The 16,592-nt window shown below is 37.0% G+C and overlaps 1 protein-coding gene across 3 annotated transcripts; it reads left to right on the top strand.

The window, feature by feature from the left end:
- The first annotated feature begins 1,825 nt into the window (after positions 1–1,825).
- LOC143849003 (LRR receptor kinase SERK2-like) lies at positions 1,826–10,859 on the top strand. 3 transcript variants are annotated; one of them, XM_077358049.1, is made up of 12 exons: positions 1,826–2,082; positions 3,078–3,221; positions 3,839–3,968; positions 4,165–4,236; positions 5,494–5,637; positions 5,749–5,820; positions 5,964–6,029; positions 6,125–6,195; positions 6,317–6,457; positions 7,629–7,970; positions 9,152–9,546; positions 10,177–10,859. In XM_077358049.1, exons 2-12 carry the CDS (start codon positions 3,155–3,157, stop codon positions 10,489–10,491), a joined length of 1,815 nt encoding a protein of 604 aa, XP_077214164.1. In that variant the 5' UTR covers positions 1,826–2,082; positions 3,078–3,154; the 3' UTR covers positions 10,492–10,859. The 3 variants fall into 3 exon arrangements, with proteins under 3 accessions (XP_077214164.1, XP_077214165.1, XP_077214166.1); XM_077358050.1 differs by lacking the exon at positions 1,826–2,082 and adding an exon at positions 3,346–3,519 and having other exon boundaries at positions 3,084–3,221; XM_077358051.1 differs by lacking the exon at positions 1,826–2,082 and having other exon boundaries at positions 3,084–3,221; positions 3,346–3,985.
- Positions 10,860–16,592: the final 5,733 nt, after the last annotated feature.

The following is a 16,592-nucleotide window of genomic DNA, read 5'->3' as shown; positions in this document are numbered from 1 at the left end:
AACAAACCCTAAGTCCTCTGGCTTTTGGCATAAATATTAAGTACCTAACAGTTGGCATCATAATTGATCCCACATCTCCTATTTGAATCACGGAAGAGGCTATTTCTAAAAAATGGTTAAATGGAGCAACTTGTGTGAAAGTTGACAGAGAGTGGGGCTGGTCTGCCTAGGACGTGGGCTAGCTAGGTGGTGAAATATTGCTATCCGAGGTGGTTTAAGAGCCTAATCTAATGCGCTCCATCATTGCTAGTGCTTTTGCAATATTGGTTAGGTACCTAACAAGAGATTTTTTTGACCGTTGAACTTCATCTCTAGTTTCTTTTCACAGTGTATCTTCTTAGCAGTGTCTATTGGCACCTCTTCTGTTTGTTTTTATCTGAAGAAAGTCAGAGTCATAAAGGATTAAAATAAAATGAAGAAGAAGATGAAGGTTGTCGATGTGGGCGAAGATGAAAGATCATCTTCAACGAAAAAAAAATCCAAATTGTCTCCCTACTAGTCTACTGAGTGTTGAGAAATCAATAGACTGCCATTAATAAATCTCCATTGAAGAGAAAGCAATATAGGGTCCGCACATAAAATTATTATAAGGTTATCCAAACGATCATCAGTTGGAGGGCATAATCAACATTGCTTCCTTTCCATTAGAATATTACTTATAGTAATGAAAATCAGGCATTATATGGGATGATCTTGACTGCCATTCATAAAAAAATGAGACCCATAAATTTTCATTAATACACCCACTAATCGGATTAATAATTGCCTTGAAAGAAATTGAAACGATCCAATAAGGCCAACTTCAATCTTTGTAAAATTAAAAGCAACAAAGTAAAAAGGGAATATGAAGTTAAGCGGACAGTATCTAGACACACTACTAGGATCCATGGACACAATTTGAATCCCGATAATAGGGTCCGAAAATATTTCCGATCGGATCCAAACAACTAACAAAAGTTCGTGGGACAGTCTTAAATATGATTTTATTATACAATGAGGAATGATAGAATGAAGGGCGCCCTTGCAAAACCCATCTACAAGGGCACTCTCAATGGTCCATATTAAGAATGTGCATTTATGGTGGCACACAACAATATGGAAATGGCATTAACAATTTTTTTTTCCTAGCTGGTTTTTGCAAGGGCGCCGTTCACTCTATCATTCCTCTTATACTGTTTAGGGATTTGGTAGTCGCATAAGAGCATCTATTGCACAAGAGAGCAGCCGCATATGCTCAGATTTTGTCTTATTTATTTATTCATTTAATTCATCCGATGTGGCTGCTCTCTCATGCAACATACACTTTGTGTAATGACTTCTGCGATGGTCCCTAGCAAATCCCTTAATAGTATAATAAAATAAAATTTAAGATTGTCCCACGGAAGAGCGGATGGTACTTAAATCTTAAATACTTCTGCTGTTCCGCGGGGTAGTCTTAAATCTGATTTTATTATACTATTTCGGGATTCGCTAGAGACCATCACAGAAACAGCCTCTCTACAAAGCAGTGGTAAGGCTGCGTACATCTAGCCTTCTCCAGACTCCGGAATGGCGGGAGCTTTGTGCACTAGGCCGGAATAACTTTAAGTATTTTTTCAAGTGTATTTTAGTAAAACTAAGCCATATGTTTTTTTTCCCGAGCAATTCCTATTTTCATTACTTTGGCATTCATCTCATCAGTCTCAACTCACCTCTTATATTATTCTCTAACCATTGACCCTAAGTCCATAAGCCAGTGGGCGTCTCCAGTACAGCTCACTCTCTGTGAGACTGTTTTTTAACTTTTAACTGTGTGCAAGTTAGACCCACTAGGACACTTGAATGGATGACCGAGAGACGTGAAATATGATCCAGATAACAGTCCGAATCCTATCCAACCGATAAGGGATTTGTGTCTATGGTGTCATAGACATGGGTGGATTCGACCCAGAGTGGATCCGTTGAGTTTTGTTGAGTTGTAAAATGCAAGAAGCATGCACATGTCTCTAATAATTGGCCCTCTCTCTCTCTCTCTCTCTCTCTCTCTCTCGCTGCAGAAAAATCTTTCCACCCCCTCTTTTCTAGAATCGAATCTCTTGGAAGGTACCAAATTCTTCAACTGCATGTCTAATTGTTTTCTGTCATTTCTTTTGTTATTTCAATTTGGGCTTCTCTTCATCTGTTGGATCTCTCTATGGATTTCTGATGCTCAATCATTTTTCTGGTTAGGAAAAATTTCTGTCTGGGGGCTAATATTTAGGCCCCCTTGTTTTGATACCAGACACCTCTTCTTTGTTTCTGTTTTTTTTTTTTCCTTTTTTGAGAGTTTTATTGTGCTGATTTCTGAGCTCTTTTTGGTAAATTCATGTGATTATATCTTTTTTTGTATGGTTTGTGAATCCATGGAATAAAGTTGAAGAAAACTAGATTAAAGACTACATGAAATTATATCAAATTAAATAATTACAGCAGTCTAATCTTTATCAAGGCTTCACTCCTACTTACTCCTTTATTTGTAATTCTGTGCACACTAAAATTTTAGGTCAATTTTTTAGTTTGGGAAGAGGGCTGCTTCAATGGTGAAAAACTTGCATGAAACAAGTGATAAAATCGGCATAAAAACAGATTAGATAACTAAAGAAAACAAGAAGTTTTCATGGACAAAACTTACTTCTTCTTCCCAAAAAAAACAAGATAAAAAGGGAGACTTTTCGCCACAAAAGAAAAATAAATAAAAATTCTTTATTCCATATTCAAAAAGCCCAATTTCGTTCACAATTGATGGTCTTTTATAGAAGCAGTGGACGTTTCCAACTTCTATTAAAATTAGGAAAGCAAAACTTTAAAATTCCTAAAAACAACTTACAATTGGCCCAAAAACACAAGATAAAGAGGGAGACTTTTCTCTAAAAACTTACTTCTTCTTCTTCCCAAAACACAAGATAAGAAGGGAGACTTTTCTCAAAAACTCTTTATTCCGTATTCAAAAAGCCCAATTTTGTTTACAATTGTTTTCTATTTGCTGCGCAGAAATGTTTCTAGTTACAAATGTCCAGTATCTCATACTTTTCCCCTTCACATGTGGCACATCTATGCAGGGAAGAGAATCCATTGAAGAGTGCATTGGAGTTCATACAACTCTCTGAAATAATCAGTCATAATGGTCTAAGCAAAGATGAAATTGGTTTATGCATGTTTTATGTTGGCTTTTCTGCATTCTTTTGAGGCATCTGATTATCAAGGTATGTAAATTTTATTTGTTTGATATTTAATCAAGAGGAATGATCCTATGAGATGCCCACCCTGTCATACCTGTAGATAATGTGATCATTGGTCTTTACTATCCATATGTTGGGCCCACTGTAGGTTTACCATGACCCAAAACATCACTCTAATTGGATGATCCTAACCAGTCAATGGCTTGCAAATGGACGATGAAAGACAAAATGAGCATTGATTTATGTTCAACAAGTCGGAATCCACTGACTGGCTGATTAGCAATTGTCCGACCTATCAATTTTTGTTCCATGTCCTTCGATGGTGGGCCCAATAATTTAAATCTCTTCCGACTAAAGTGCTTTATGTGGATGTAAATATTTTATGTTTGTGACAAGCTTTCAGTGTTCATTTCCCAGTCTCAGCTTAAGAGGGAATTTTAGAGATAATGTGTAGTATTCTTTTAATCAATGGTGTTTTTATTGTGCTTATTATGAAAATTTAGGTGCATTGATGCAAGACCTTGCCTGTGTAATAAAAATATTTCGAACGGATCATAGAGTAACTGAAAGGCCACTTCTCAAATTCTTTTCTGTTGATTTCTTCATTGGACAACTGGTTGAGTAAGCCTAAACATTTTCAGGAAATGCGCTGTTTGCATTGAAGTTATCATTAAATGCCTCTTCTAATCAGCTCACGAATTGGAACCAAAATCAAGTTAATCCATGCACTTGGACTTCCGTTATTTGTGTGAATAACAATGTCATTTCCTTGTAAGTTTTCTGATTTGGTAAGTTTTGTTTTACCATGATACACATACTATTCTGTGATGTTTACAATTCATGGATCTCCAATCCAAGAACTATTTTTCCTGAAGCCATTTATATTCAGAAAGAATAAAGAAGGATTTCAGATAGCAGGGCTCTAACATATTGTATTGTTATCTGTTACATTTATGCTTGATTGCAGAACATTGTCTTCCATGAGTTTCTCTGGAACCTTGTCGCCTCAAATTGGAGTTCTGAAGACTCTTTCTTCCCTGTACGTATAGATGATGGGTTAGCATTAAATTGAAGCTCTGAATTGCAATTATTTCCACTTGAAGCCACTTCTTTTGGGCATGGTTTTAAAGTTTCACCGAAATGACTGAAGTGTTTTTGTTTCCATCCCACCGAAATGAAATCCCAATGGATTCCTTGCACTTTATTATTTCCATTGAGGTTTGATCGAAATTCCCGAAATTCGACCGAAATGGTCAAAACGACAAAAAATGGAAACGTGTATGATTTACAATGTATCAAGTTATTTTTCTCTCGAAAGCCAAAAAAAAAGAAGAAAAGAAATCCTGCCCTAATATGATGTAAATCGAAAAACACTACAAATCAAATAAACACCTTTTCCTGCTTTTCCATGATTTTTTTTTGGAAACCCCTATAGAAAAACATTTAAGATTTTTAATCTCTGTCAACATGCTTTGTAGGCCTATCTAGTTGAATCGAAGTTGAGCCCACTTTTCATTTCAATTTGAAGAGTAATGGGAATTTCAAATTCAAAACCTAAGCATCATACAAACGATGAGTCTCTGACAAAGAGCATAGAAAGGGGAACTGTTTTTCCTACAAAATGTACTCGATTTTTTTTTGGAAACCTTTTTATGTAAAAAGACAGTTGTAAAGCACAGTTTTCGTAGCACTTCCAAGAAATTTTCCATCCCTTTTTCCAGCAATCTATAAGTGATTTCTTTTAATCATTTTTGGTACTTTCTAGTTATTCAGGTGTATGTTTCTAACATCTATTTCGAAATTTTGTGCAGCAATTTCTTTGTTTGTCGATTATGGTCCATCTGACAAACTTGAGGCACCTTCTACATTTTTTTTTGCTTTGGAAGAGGATGACATCTGACTTTTCTAGATTGAGCCTAGTCACAGTGAACTTTATAAATGCTTAGGGTTCTCTATGTCTTGGAATCATGTGAACTTTCTACTGACTGAAGATGGACCGATTTTGGTAGCATTTCCATTGGAGCTATCTCAACACATCTTCTTTGGAGGCCAAGAATCTATTGATCTCATTATATAATCACCTTCTTTTGGGGTTGTCTCAGGACTTCTAACTATTGCAATCAATATTGTTATCTTGGTTTCTAAGGATTTTTTTTTTCATATTTTATCTCTTTGGTTAATCTTCACTGTTTGTTGGCATTGATATTTGAAGCAAGACATTTTAGTTCATCATTGACTTTCTTTTTGCATGAAATAAATTGACTTCCAACATTTATTGGATACATTCATCTTGCAGTGTGTTGAAAGGTAACAACATAACAGGTGAGATACCACATGAGTTTGGGAATTTGTCAAGTCTAACGAACTTGGATTTGGAAAATAACCGTTTAAGTGGAGACATACCAGATTCCCTTGGCCATCTCACCAACCTTCAATTCTTGTAAGTTTCATTGTTTGTAATGGTTAAGTGTGTGAACTACTTAGCTTCTCTTTGGGAGCAGTTCTATGATTTTCTTATGTAGAATTGCTATTTATGTGAAAATTTGAACAGGATTTTGAGTCAAAATAATCTGCGTGGAAAAATTCCCGACTCCATTGCAAACCTTCCAAAGTTGATCAATTTGTACGTGCTACTTTCTTTTATGCGGTGCTGATGTGGAAATATAATGTGTATTCAGTGTAGTTTGACAGTTCGCTTAGTGTTTGTTTTATTATGAATAATCTTCTCAAGTATTAGACTGCATGTCATTTGCACTTTCTTGGCAGTCAGCTAGCTTTCAATGATCTCAGTGGTCGGGTACCGGATCGTTTGTTCAATATTAACCAATACAAGTATGATTGATTTTTTTTTTGGGTGCTATACACATCATAAACATCATTAAGATTTATTTTGTTTCAGTTTATCTGATTGGGGTTACTTTATGAAGTTTTACAGGGAACAATTTGAATTGTGGCATAAATTTTACACACCTGTGTGCTTCAAATTCTTCTGATCCAGGTAATCTGAAATTATTTATTTGATATACTACATGTTTTTGGGAGAACTTGTTTTTGTGAACATTCAGTTATACCTTTTGTTTGATTGAAATGATGCCCTTATGTTTTCCTTCTTCTGGCAGGTGTTTCACATAAGTCAAAGATTGGAATTGTTATTGGAAGTATTGGAGGAGTAGTTGGACTCCTTTGTGTCGGATTGCTGGTTCTGCTGTGGAAGGGTAGGAATAAAGGTTACCGGCGTGAAGTGTTTGAGGATGTTGCAGGTTTGGTTTTGTCCTTAGTCAACTACTCATTTGACTAGCTAATGTGGTTTCAATTGCTATGCTCAAGTATAGTGTGCAGTGTAGATAAAGACCCCAATTTCTGTATTGCTTTTTCTTTTATATTTTATTTGGATCTATTTTCTGGCATGCTGGGTTAATGTATACTTAAAAACTCATGTAATTTATTTTCATCTCAGCAATTTTTTAATTCCATTTGCAATTTGAAGCTTGATAAATAATAATAAGACCGAAAATTTCTCTGAGTTTTCGATAGAGATTCCTATCAGTGTCAATCATCCATTTTATGTTTCGATATTTTAATGGAAAATACCCTCTGCACTGTTAGCTGGCTGCACTGAAGTTGATCAGCTTATGACTTGAAATTTCTAAGGATGCACTAGCGATAGAGATTTTTTTTTAAACAAAAATTTATTGTTAGTATTCTAATGCATTTCACTTAAAAAACAATTTAAGATTTGCTGTTTCGATGTGTAAATATGTGGAACTGTGTATATTGGAATCCAACATGTATCCATGCCCATTCAACATAGATTAAAAGGCAATTATGTTTAAACTTCCGTAAGGGAGACAATATTGGCACTCCCTTCTTTTGATATTGGCAGTTATCTCGTCATTTTAAACTCTGATTGGAGATAAATAGCTTGTTGGGGATTGCGACCCAACGAGAGAAGTGTAAACTAAAGAGAAGGCTGCAATATCAAAACAAGGGAGTTTGAATGTCATCTATCTTTCTGTAATCATAAAATAAGATATTTCCATTTCTGAAAAAGTGATGAAAATTGTTTGCATCAAATTGTATTGATATTACAAGATTGCTTCCTATTTCTATGGTTTTTATAAATTAGTTTAAAAAAAAAATATGTATAGGGCTTTGCTAGGGACCATCGCAGAAGGCATTTCATGAACCGTCTGTTGCATGAGAGTGCAGCCACCTCAGATAAATTAAATGAATAAGACAGAATCTGTTGAAAAGTGAGCCTATGTGGCTGCTCTCATGCAACAGCACCGCAAAATGCCTTGTGTGATGGTCCCTAGCAAATCCCATTTGTATAAAGTAGTATTTTATTAATGATGCTTTCAAATTATGATTATAGTTCTCCGATTTCATGTGAAAGTTGCTGATCCATCTTATGTTTTGTTTGACTTTTAGGTGAAGTTGACCGCAGAATCACATTCAAACAACTGAAAAGATTTTCATGGAGAGAACTAGAGCTTGCAACCGATAACTTCAGTGAGAAATTTGTTCTTGGACAGGGAGGCTTTGGAAAGGTATATAAAGGAGTGCTTGCAGATAATACAAAAATTGCAGTGAAAAGACTTATCGATTATGAAAGCCCTGGAGGGGAGGCAGCTTTCCTACGTGAGGTTGAGATGATAAGTGTAGCTGTTCACAGGAATCTCTTAAGGTTGATAGGCTACTGTACTACTCCATCAGAACGACTTCTGGTTTATCCTTTTATGCAAAACCTAAGTGTCGCATACCGCTTACGAGGTACTAATGTTTTCAATAACTTGTGTATAAATGTGATGTTGACCACAAATCATAATAGATGAACTATTTTCTGCAATATTCTTCAGCTTCATATGTTATAAAAAAATAAAGTCTTTGGATTCTCTCTTTTATGAGACCTATTTTTGCAGCTTTTAGACACAGTCACAAATATCTCAAACATTTATGAAAATATCACTTTTTTTTTTCGTAGTTTGGATCAAGTACCAAAATCCCGAAAATTTCCCGAGGTTCTAAAAATATCGAGATATCTTCTTATTTTTTTACCACAAAAATATCACAAATATTACGGTGAATTCACAATATTATTTGTTGTCCTGAATATTTATATTTTTCTAGTTTTTTTTAATATGGACCCAAAAATAATAAAAAAATTAAAAAATTCCGAGATACATCCTTCCTGTGAAATTCTCGAGACAAATATTTTTTACTATATTTAGATGACATAGTTCAAACCAATTACATGATAGGTCAAATGCGCTCATGTACGCATAATTTGCAATTTTAGTCTTCTATTACAAATTACATATTTGGGAAAAATTACTTAAACAGTCTTACATAAAGTATAATGAATAAAGTAATACAAGGTACAAACAAGTTAAACTTGGACACAGTAACTAATACAATACTCAATTCTTTCTTGTAAACTGCAGAGGAGATTGATAGTTGACAATTCTGCTTTAGTGTTAGAAAAGGTCTTTATGTGATTAGTTCCACTAACAGATTCCATAAATCTGAAGTTCTCTAACTGAGATTCAGTATTAGTTACGAATCAAGTATACTGGTTACAGAATAACTTAGATGGGTAATTTATACAGTTAACCCAGTATGCTTGTGAGAAGCACTTTCACATAGTGCTGTAGTATTCATTCCCATAGTTTTCCATGACCATATCTATAAAGACGGAGACATGGGTCGTGTGGACCTCTTTTAAAATATTATCAGTTAGCCATGCTCACCAAAGTTCTATGAATTGGTTGTACTGATTCTAATTCTTGATGTACTGTAGCAGTTCAATATTGTCTTTTATTTAGTGGTATATACTTGTTGCTTTAACTAATGCAGAGATTAAACCTGATGAACCTGTGCTAGATTGGCCTAGTGTAATGGTTCAATATCGTCTTTTGGCTAATGGTATATGCTTGTTGCTTTAACTAATGCAGAGATTAAACCTGGTGAATCTGTCTTACATTGGTCTGCCAGAAAGCGAGTGGCTTTAGGCACAGCTCGTGGACTAGAGTACCTTCATGAACATTGCAATCCCAAAATTATTCATCGTGATGTTAAAGCTGCTAATGTTTTACTGGATGAAGATTTTGAACCAGTTGTAGGGGATTTTGGCCTGGCAAAGTTGGTGGACGTTAGAAAAACTAATGTGACAACTCAAGTACGTGGCACGATGGGCCATATAGCACCTGAATATTTATCCACTGGAAAGTCATCCGAGAGGACTGACGTTTTTGGCTATGGGATCATGCTTCTAGAGCTTGTGACAGGGCAACGTGCGATAGATTTTTCACGCTTGGAGGAAGAAGATGATGTGTTATTGCTTGATCATGTAAGATTACTTTAGCTTTACAAATTTCAGACAGAATTTAATTAATTTGGCATAAAAATTTGGGGAAATATATATGTTCTGAAATTTTAGGTAAAAATATGCATTCCTTGTGCATCATCCCCGGAACACTCACTAGGATACAAATGTCAGGATAGATTTGAGGATAACGGTGAACACGATGCAGATTATTTCTTGAAGCAATGTTATATATAGCAATGAAAGATTTTAGCTGTTAGGTCTTTGACTTAGAAATATTGCTGATTAAATATTTCCATCACTGTAATTTTTGATAAAGGTGCATGCATCCTGTAAATGTTCCAATGTTGTTTCTTGCAAGTGTTGGACACTGTAGAGGTTGATTTTTTTTTTCTTGATGGTGGAAATATTAATAATAAATATAGAGGGCAGAACCTGATGACGAGGTGGTCATAAAAAGTACAATCAGTTAGTTTGTAACTATTATGATGATATGGAGGTGGTCATAGAAAGTCCAATGTCAAGAAATCATAGTTTTCGATTGAAAGTGCTCAAGTTACATGTAACTCACTCTCTGAAACTTGTTCTCTTAATTATTTCTACATATGGGTCGAGTTCCTTTCGATTTATAATTTCTCTGTTTCCTTTATCAAGGTGAAGAAGCTGGAGAGAGAAAAGCGATTGGAAGCAATCATAGATCCTAATCTGGATAGGAATTATGATGATATGGAGGTGGAGATGATGATCCAAATTGCTTTGCTCTGCACCCAAGCTTCGCCCGAGGACCGTCCAATAATGTCGGAGGTAGTCAGGATGCTTGAAGGGGAAGGGCTGGCTGAGAGGTGGGAGGAGTGGCAACAGGTCGAAGTGACTCGAAGAGTAGAGTACGAGAGAGTGCACGTGAGATTCGATTGGCATGAAGATTCAGTACTCAATCAGGAAGCGATGGAATTGTCCGGTGGAAGATAGCTAAAAATAGACTACACCCAGCATTATGGTTTGAATTTGGAGGAAGAAAATGTCTCTGTTTTTGGGTCAGGAAAAGGTCATGGAAAGCAAAACCTTTCTAGTTCCCACTAGAGAAGACTCTCAAAACAAGACTGACAGCAGGCTTGCTGATATTCTCTGATTATATGATGTATTGCTGTTGTAAGTTTTTGTGTATCCCTTCTCTGTACCCCTGTTTGCAAATGGAGTTGAGTGAATGTAACTATTTTTGGCTAGGGCTTGTTTGGGTGTCATCCTTTTTAGTTGGGCTGTTAATGGGTCCATTTTAGGTCGGATCCACCTATGTCTTGGTCACGATCCATTTGAATTATATAGGGCATGTTTTTCAACTTCTCATTCTCTTTCTGTTGGAGCTAAAAAAAAATGAAAAAGGAAAGAAAAGAAAGGGAGAACAAATTGCATGGAACAACTCTGATTCGCTATGAGAATTCAGCCCAAATTCGTAGCCATCACACCATCACGTCCTGTGTTCGAGCGCATAACACAGGACCAGATAAAAAAGCGAGGCTTAGGTATGGGACTAAGTGGGACCCAGCCTAATATGGGACAGGTTTAAACGGCCTAGCCTAATGCGTTTCTACAACTCTTGAACTTCCGGTGTATTGGTTAGGTACCTAACAAGGAAAAAGGATAAATGGGCGGAACATGCCAAATTTGTATTGGTTACCATTCACTGACTTCTGTCTAGGTAGATCAAGCATTATAAATGTTGGTCTCCTCCCTATTGACTGCTCATACCACTAATCTACAAGGTAATTATCTGCATCCAAACGGAGCCTTACTGTACCACTAATCTACAAGGTAACTATCTGCATCCAAACGGAGCCTTACAGTTCTGTTCTGATTCCTTTTCAGGGTGCTTTTTGGATCTTACTTTCCAGCTATGGCCCATCTGATCAACGGTCCCAATCTTCCGGTAAACTGGATACGGCTAGCCACCTTTTGTCTCTATCTATTAACCTTGTGTTGGTAGATAGTTCCAAGGAATTCAATATCATTCCTAACTACAGCTGTTAAGTATCTTACCCACACGTGAGAGTTTCTGCAGTCAGCAATTCCTCAAATAAACCCATATTTCCCTTGTTTACCATGTGATGCTGAGTTTAGGAATTCTTTAACCAAGGTTTTCCATATTCTTCATAAACCAAGTCAAATACCATTTTCATATTCACGGATATGTAACCTTAGGATTCGTAAGTTTATGAAACTTCTACGTTTCATCCTTCATCTTCTAGCTGAAGCTACAGTTGAAGCTATAAATATAAGATTTCCGGGCATATATTACATGAAAAGTGGCAAATCAGACATGTCGATAGATGCTCTAGCAATGGCAGGGGCGGATTACATGGAATGTGATATCGATTTTGAGGCGTCGGATGATGGCGAGATGTATAGTCCCCCTCCTTATCTACTGGTTGATGAAAGATCTGGGAAGGGAACCGACGAATTACGTGCGTCGGATACACGGCCGGATGAACGAAAGATGAAAGCATTAGTCATGGCATGGGTTGAGCATGTTGTGTCCTCTATGCTACATGTTGGGGATCAATGATCCTTTGAGAAGCGGATTATTGACATAGCTAAGGAAATTGTTTGAGAGATTTCTTGGGTAAATAGAAAATCAATTTGTTGTGAAGGATAGACCTCTATTTTTCCCATGAAGATTTCATTCTTTTATTTGTTGTAATCTCATAAAAATTATAATCTTGACATCTCGAGGAAATGAAATGATTTCTCTCTCTCTCTCTCTAGTTCCTCCTTTGGTTGATCCGTACGGTCCATTTGATAGGCCCTGCGTTGGATCACTAAAATGCATTTTTGGATGGTCAAGATCAATCGAATTTACAGACACTATTGAGTATTGAGTATTTGGCATGCCTCATTGTATTTATTTTTTTATTCTTTCTTTTTTTTTCCTTATTTTTTTCCCCTTATTTTTAGGCTAGTGATATCTGCACGAACATGTTTTGATAGCGAGTTGAAGTCATCTTGCCTTATATGCTTTAATCATCCTCAACCTTGAGGTCGCAGCTTTAGACAGCTACTTGAAGCACGTAAGACACAGTGACTTTGTCTCATAATCAACACCAATTGCCTAACTTTATTATAAAATTTATTTATTAACGGCATCACAATTCAACCAGATTCAGCTCCCCAAGTTACCAACGAACACCTTGTTTAGGAAATGATGATATTTTCACTTCCCTGAATTACGCGCACGCTCCCCTTATAACGTGATTTGACGTGAAAAGTGGGTAACTTTAACTCTTTTTGACGTCAAATCACATTACAAGAGGGGGAGCACATGCGAGGGGGTGAAAATATCATCGGCCCTTGTTTATTATGTAATGGATGAAATAATTCTCTAAGTCCTGTTTGAATTGCAAGAAAAACATTTCTGATGGAAAAAATTCTTGGGATTTTTTTTTCTTCTTTTCATGATTTATAGGGAAATGATATGATTAGTTAATTTTGAGTCCTGTAATTAAAATTTAAATAGGGTTGGTTCAAGCTATCTTTTTTGTGTATAAAAAATGTAAGAAATTTCAGAAATATTTTTCCTTTCCAAATTTGTTCCCGAAAATTCTTCTAATCCAAACAGGGCCAGAGGCCGTGTTTTTGGATTGCAATAAAAGTAGTATTTCTCGAGGAAATATTTTTATTTCCAAGATTCAGAGGGAAATGAAAAAAAATCTAGGTATATATTTATAAATTAAGAGGAATGATAGATGCAAGGGCCTTCATAAATTAAAGGTCCCTGTAGATAGATCAATAAATCTTCAACTTAGGGGTTCAACTCACTTTTTTTCATATGTAATCAAAGTATCAAACAATGGAAAAACATGAACTGTTAGACAATGGTCTCTTCCAAACTTTTCCAGAAAACTTGTGCAATCCAAACAGGTCTAAATTCTTCCTTCAAACCATAGGAGTTCATGGTATTCTTGGCCACAACCATGGACTTCTCATCTTGAAGGTTTTTTCACCTAAAATTCTCGATCAGGGTCTCTCTCTGCAATTTCTTTCACCGCACATTGTGATTTTATCTTGGAGCTTATATAAATTTGGATTCGCAATGCAAAAATTGCTAAAAGGTTCAGTCAAGAAAAGCTAAACTGTTTATATTTGTAGTGATATTTTTTTTTGATTGATTTTTGTAGTGATATTTGTTTCTCATTGGTCCAAGACCATGTCTCGGTATGTTATACAGGATCAGTGGTCTTGATGGCACATGCATTTCCTCATATGGGACACAAAAATAGATCCTTACCATTTGAATACAATGATAAGTTGGGGTGCAACTCGGGTCGGGACTAATGAGAAACAAATATCACTACAAAAACCCGACTCTACCCAAGATAGTTTCTTGGGTTGGGTCCGGTTTTCATTTTTTTAAGATAGGATAGTGACTAATTCTAAAGAATGTAGGGAAAAAAAAATCTTCAAACCAAAATCTCTAACTTTATGTCATCAAGTGTATAAATTTAAGGACACTATATTTTCACATAATAGACATAAATACATGATCACCTAGGGCTGGCCACGGGGCGGGGCTGGATGCTGCATTCCCCGTCCCGTCCTGTGGGGAATACCTAATCCCCATCCCCACCTCACACAAAAATCCTCACCTCAAAAAAGATCCTTTGATGATGATAGCTGATGTTGATTGTTGAAGAAGACGCTTATCATGAAGAGGGCTTAAAAGCCATAAATCATAGCCTCAATGAACTAGATGAGAATGAAGCCACGATGGGTGAGTTTTTGTAGGTCGGTTTTGAGCATCGAACCTCATGGGTCACTGTGGTTGGACAAAAGAAAGCCTCTATGGGCAAGACATGATGGGTCGGTTTTGAGCACCGGTCCTCATGAAATTAGAAACTACTCACTCAGGCACGTACCTCAAGGAAGTACCTCAACTAAGCAGAGCTTTTACAGTAATTAGTTGTTTCACATGTTATCAGAGTAATTGTCCTGGGTTCAAAACTCCTTAACATTAAAAATCCACATGTAATGGCCAACCCAAAAGAGGGGCCACTTGTGCCACGTGTAGGCCAACCCTAAAAAGAAGGGCCACACATGAGGGGGAGTGTTAAAGTATAAAAGACTAAATAATGCCATCTCCTACAGCTTAAGCTTTTGGAGTAATTGGTTGTTTACCAAAACTAGGCAAAGGTAAAAGGTACAATACTTGGGCGAGTCAATGTTTGATGTTGTCATAGCTGATGGGGTTCCATTCAAACACAAAGCTCACATTGAAAAACTAAAAGAGATGTGGATGGGCTTATAAGGGCTTGAGCACCCTCCCCTTCACGGCTAGGCTTTAAAGGTGAGTTCTACTTGATCGGGTCCCAAAAAGAGGTATTAGAGCTCGGGCATAGTAACCCCTATGTACCCTCGAGGACGGAGAAAAACCGTCGGGGAAGATATTGGTAACCCCTGCGTGCTCGTAAGGGTGGAGATAAATCCCTCGTGCCCTGTTTGGTGGCCAAAACCATGGAAGACGATTGGGAAATTCGTAGAATATGGAATGTTGGACGCTTTTTGGTTGCCAAATTTTAGTTGAAACTCCATTTGACTTCTAGACATCGTGGGGATATAATCATGAGCTTTTTACTCACTCTCATCTCCCAAGCAAATATCTCCAAAATGTAGGTTTTTGGGTGGAAGAAAAGTCTCTCTCTTCCTTTTCTATCTCTTCCACTCTTTATTCTAATAATGGCACCCGTACATTTTCCACACGCCTTCTAGAGGTTTGACGCGCAACTAAACACTACTACCGCTCTTCCCCTATTCTCCCTAGACATCATCTTGCATGCTTGTCACCTCCCTTTGACTACTTCCCTACTCTCACATCCACCTTCTGGAAACCGAAGATCTCGTAGTTCCCATGTTGCTTCTGTGAAGAGGAGGAGACTATTGGTGTTCCACCTGAAAGCAAAGATCCCACATTGGAAAAGGGAAAGAGATGAGGGTGGGCTTATAAGAGATCGGACACCCTCCCCTTAATCGCTACCTTTTAAGGGTGAGTTCTACCGGGGTCCCAACAATAGCTTGGACGAGTTAAATAAGCTTTTGATTAACTTAGTAGGGTCAAATAGGTTTTTAACAAGAACTCAGCAAGGTAAATTAAACTCTAATTGGGGGATTAGCATTTTAATCACTGTGTGATAATCCATGGAAGAGGGCTTTGAAAAAGCCTACTAAAAACCACAAACATTTTATTTTCGCCTTCTAGTTTTTATGACTCTCTCTCTCTCTAGTTTCTTCACTCTTCACTTTACTGGGAGACTTAACCAACTTTGAGAGCGTTTTTTTTTAACAGTTACATGATATAGTTTGGGGGACTGAAATCCCTACGACCATGTTTTGATAATGGGACTACTCAACTTGTTTTAACTTCAATTCTTTGATTGGCTGCGGTGACCTTTTGAATTTCTTTTGATAGGTAAGCTGGGGTTTGGCGGGGATCCCTTTTTAACTGTAATATAGCCTTTGACAGGTAAAACATGGTGAGTTCGGCACTGTAAAACATGGTGAGTTAGGCCCACTGTCAAAACATTGTCATAAATCAGTCTCTTTTAGGATAAATTCACCCACCCCCTCTCTTGCCCGACGGGTTCAACCCGATTTTGGCTCGGGTTGGCTTGGGTTGGCATTTCCTCAGGTTGTGTTGGTTTCAAATTTGATAACATCTATATAATGGCTGATATAGATGTTATCATATTTCACGGTCAAAACTGTCCTATTCTCTAACAGACCAACCTGAAATTAAATCGGGTTGGCTTTTCCCAACCCGAGCCAAAATTGGGTTGAACCCGACCCAAGTTGCACCCCTAACATAGGTAAAGGACTAAGTGGGACCCTGCCACCTGGTACTACGATCATTGGAGGAACAATAGTACAATACCGAACCCCGAGGATGCTCCACAATCTTTTCGATTACTCATTCGAGAACTATACGAATTAGCAGTTTTTGATCCCTCCGATCCCGTTCTTGATCCAATGTGGAGACAAGGTATGTTTGTTATACCCTTCATGACTTGTTTAGGGATAACCTAACA

Source organism: Tasmannia lanceolata, unplaced genomic scaffold, assembly GCF_043159265.1.
Source record: "Tasmannia lanceolata isolate RefF3 unplaced genomic scaffold, GAP_Taslan_0.1 ptg000016l, whole genome shotgun sequence".
NCBI classification, from domain to species: Eukaryota; Viridiplantae; Streptophyta; class Magnoliopsida; order Canellales; family Winteraceae; genus Tasmannia; species Tasmannia lanceolata.
Note: the sequence above shows the minus strand (reverse complement) of the source record. Positions and strands in the feature narration are given on the sequence as shown.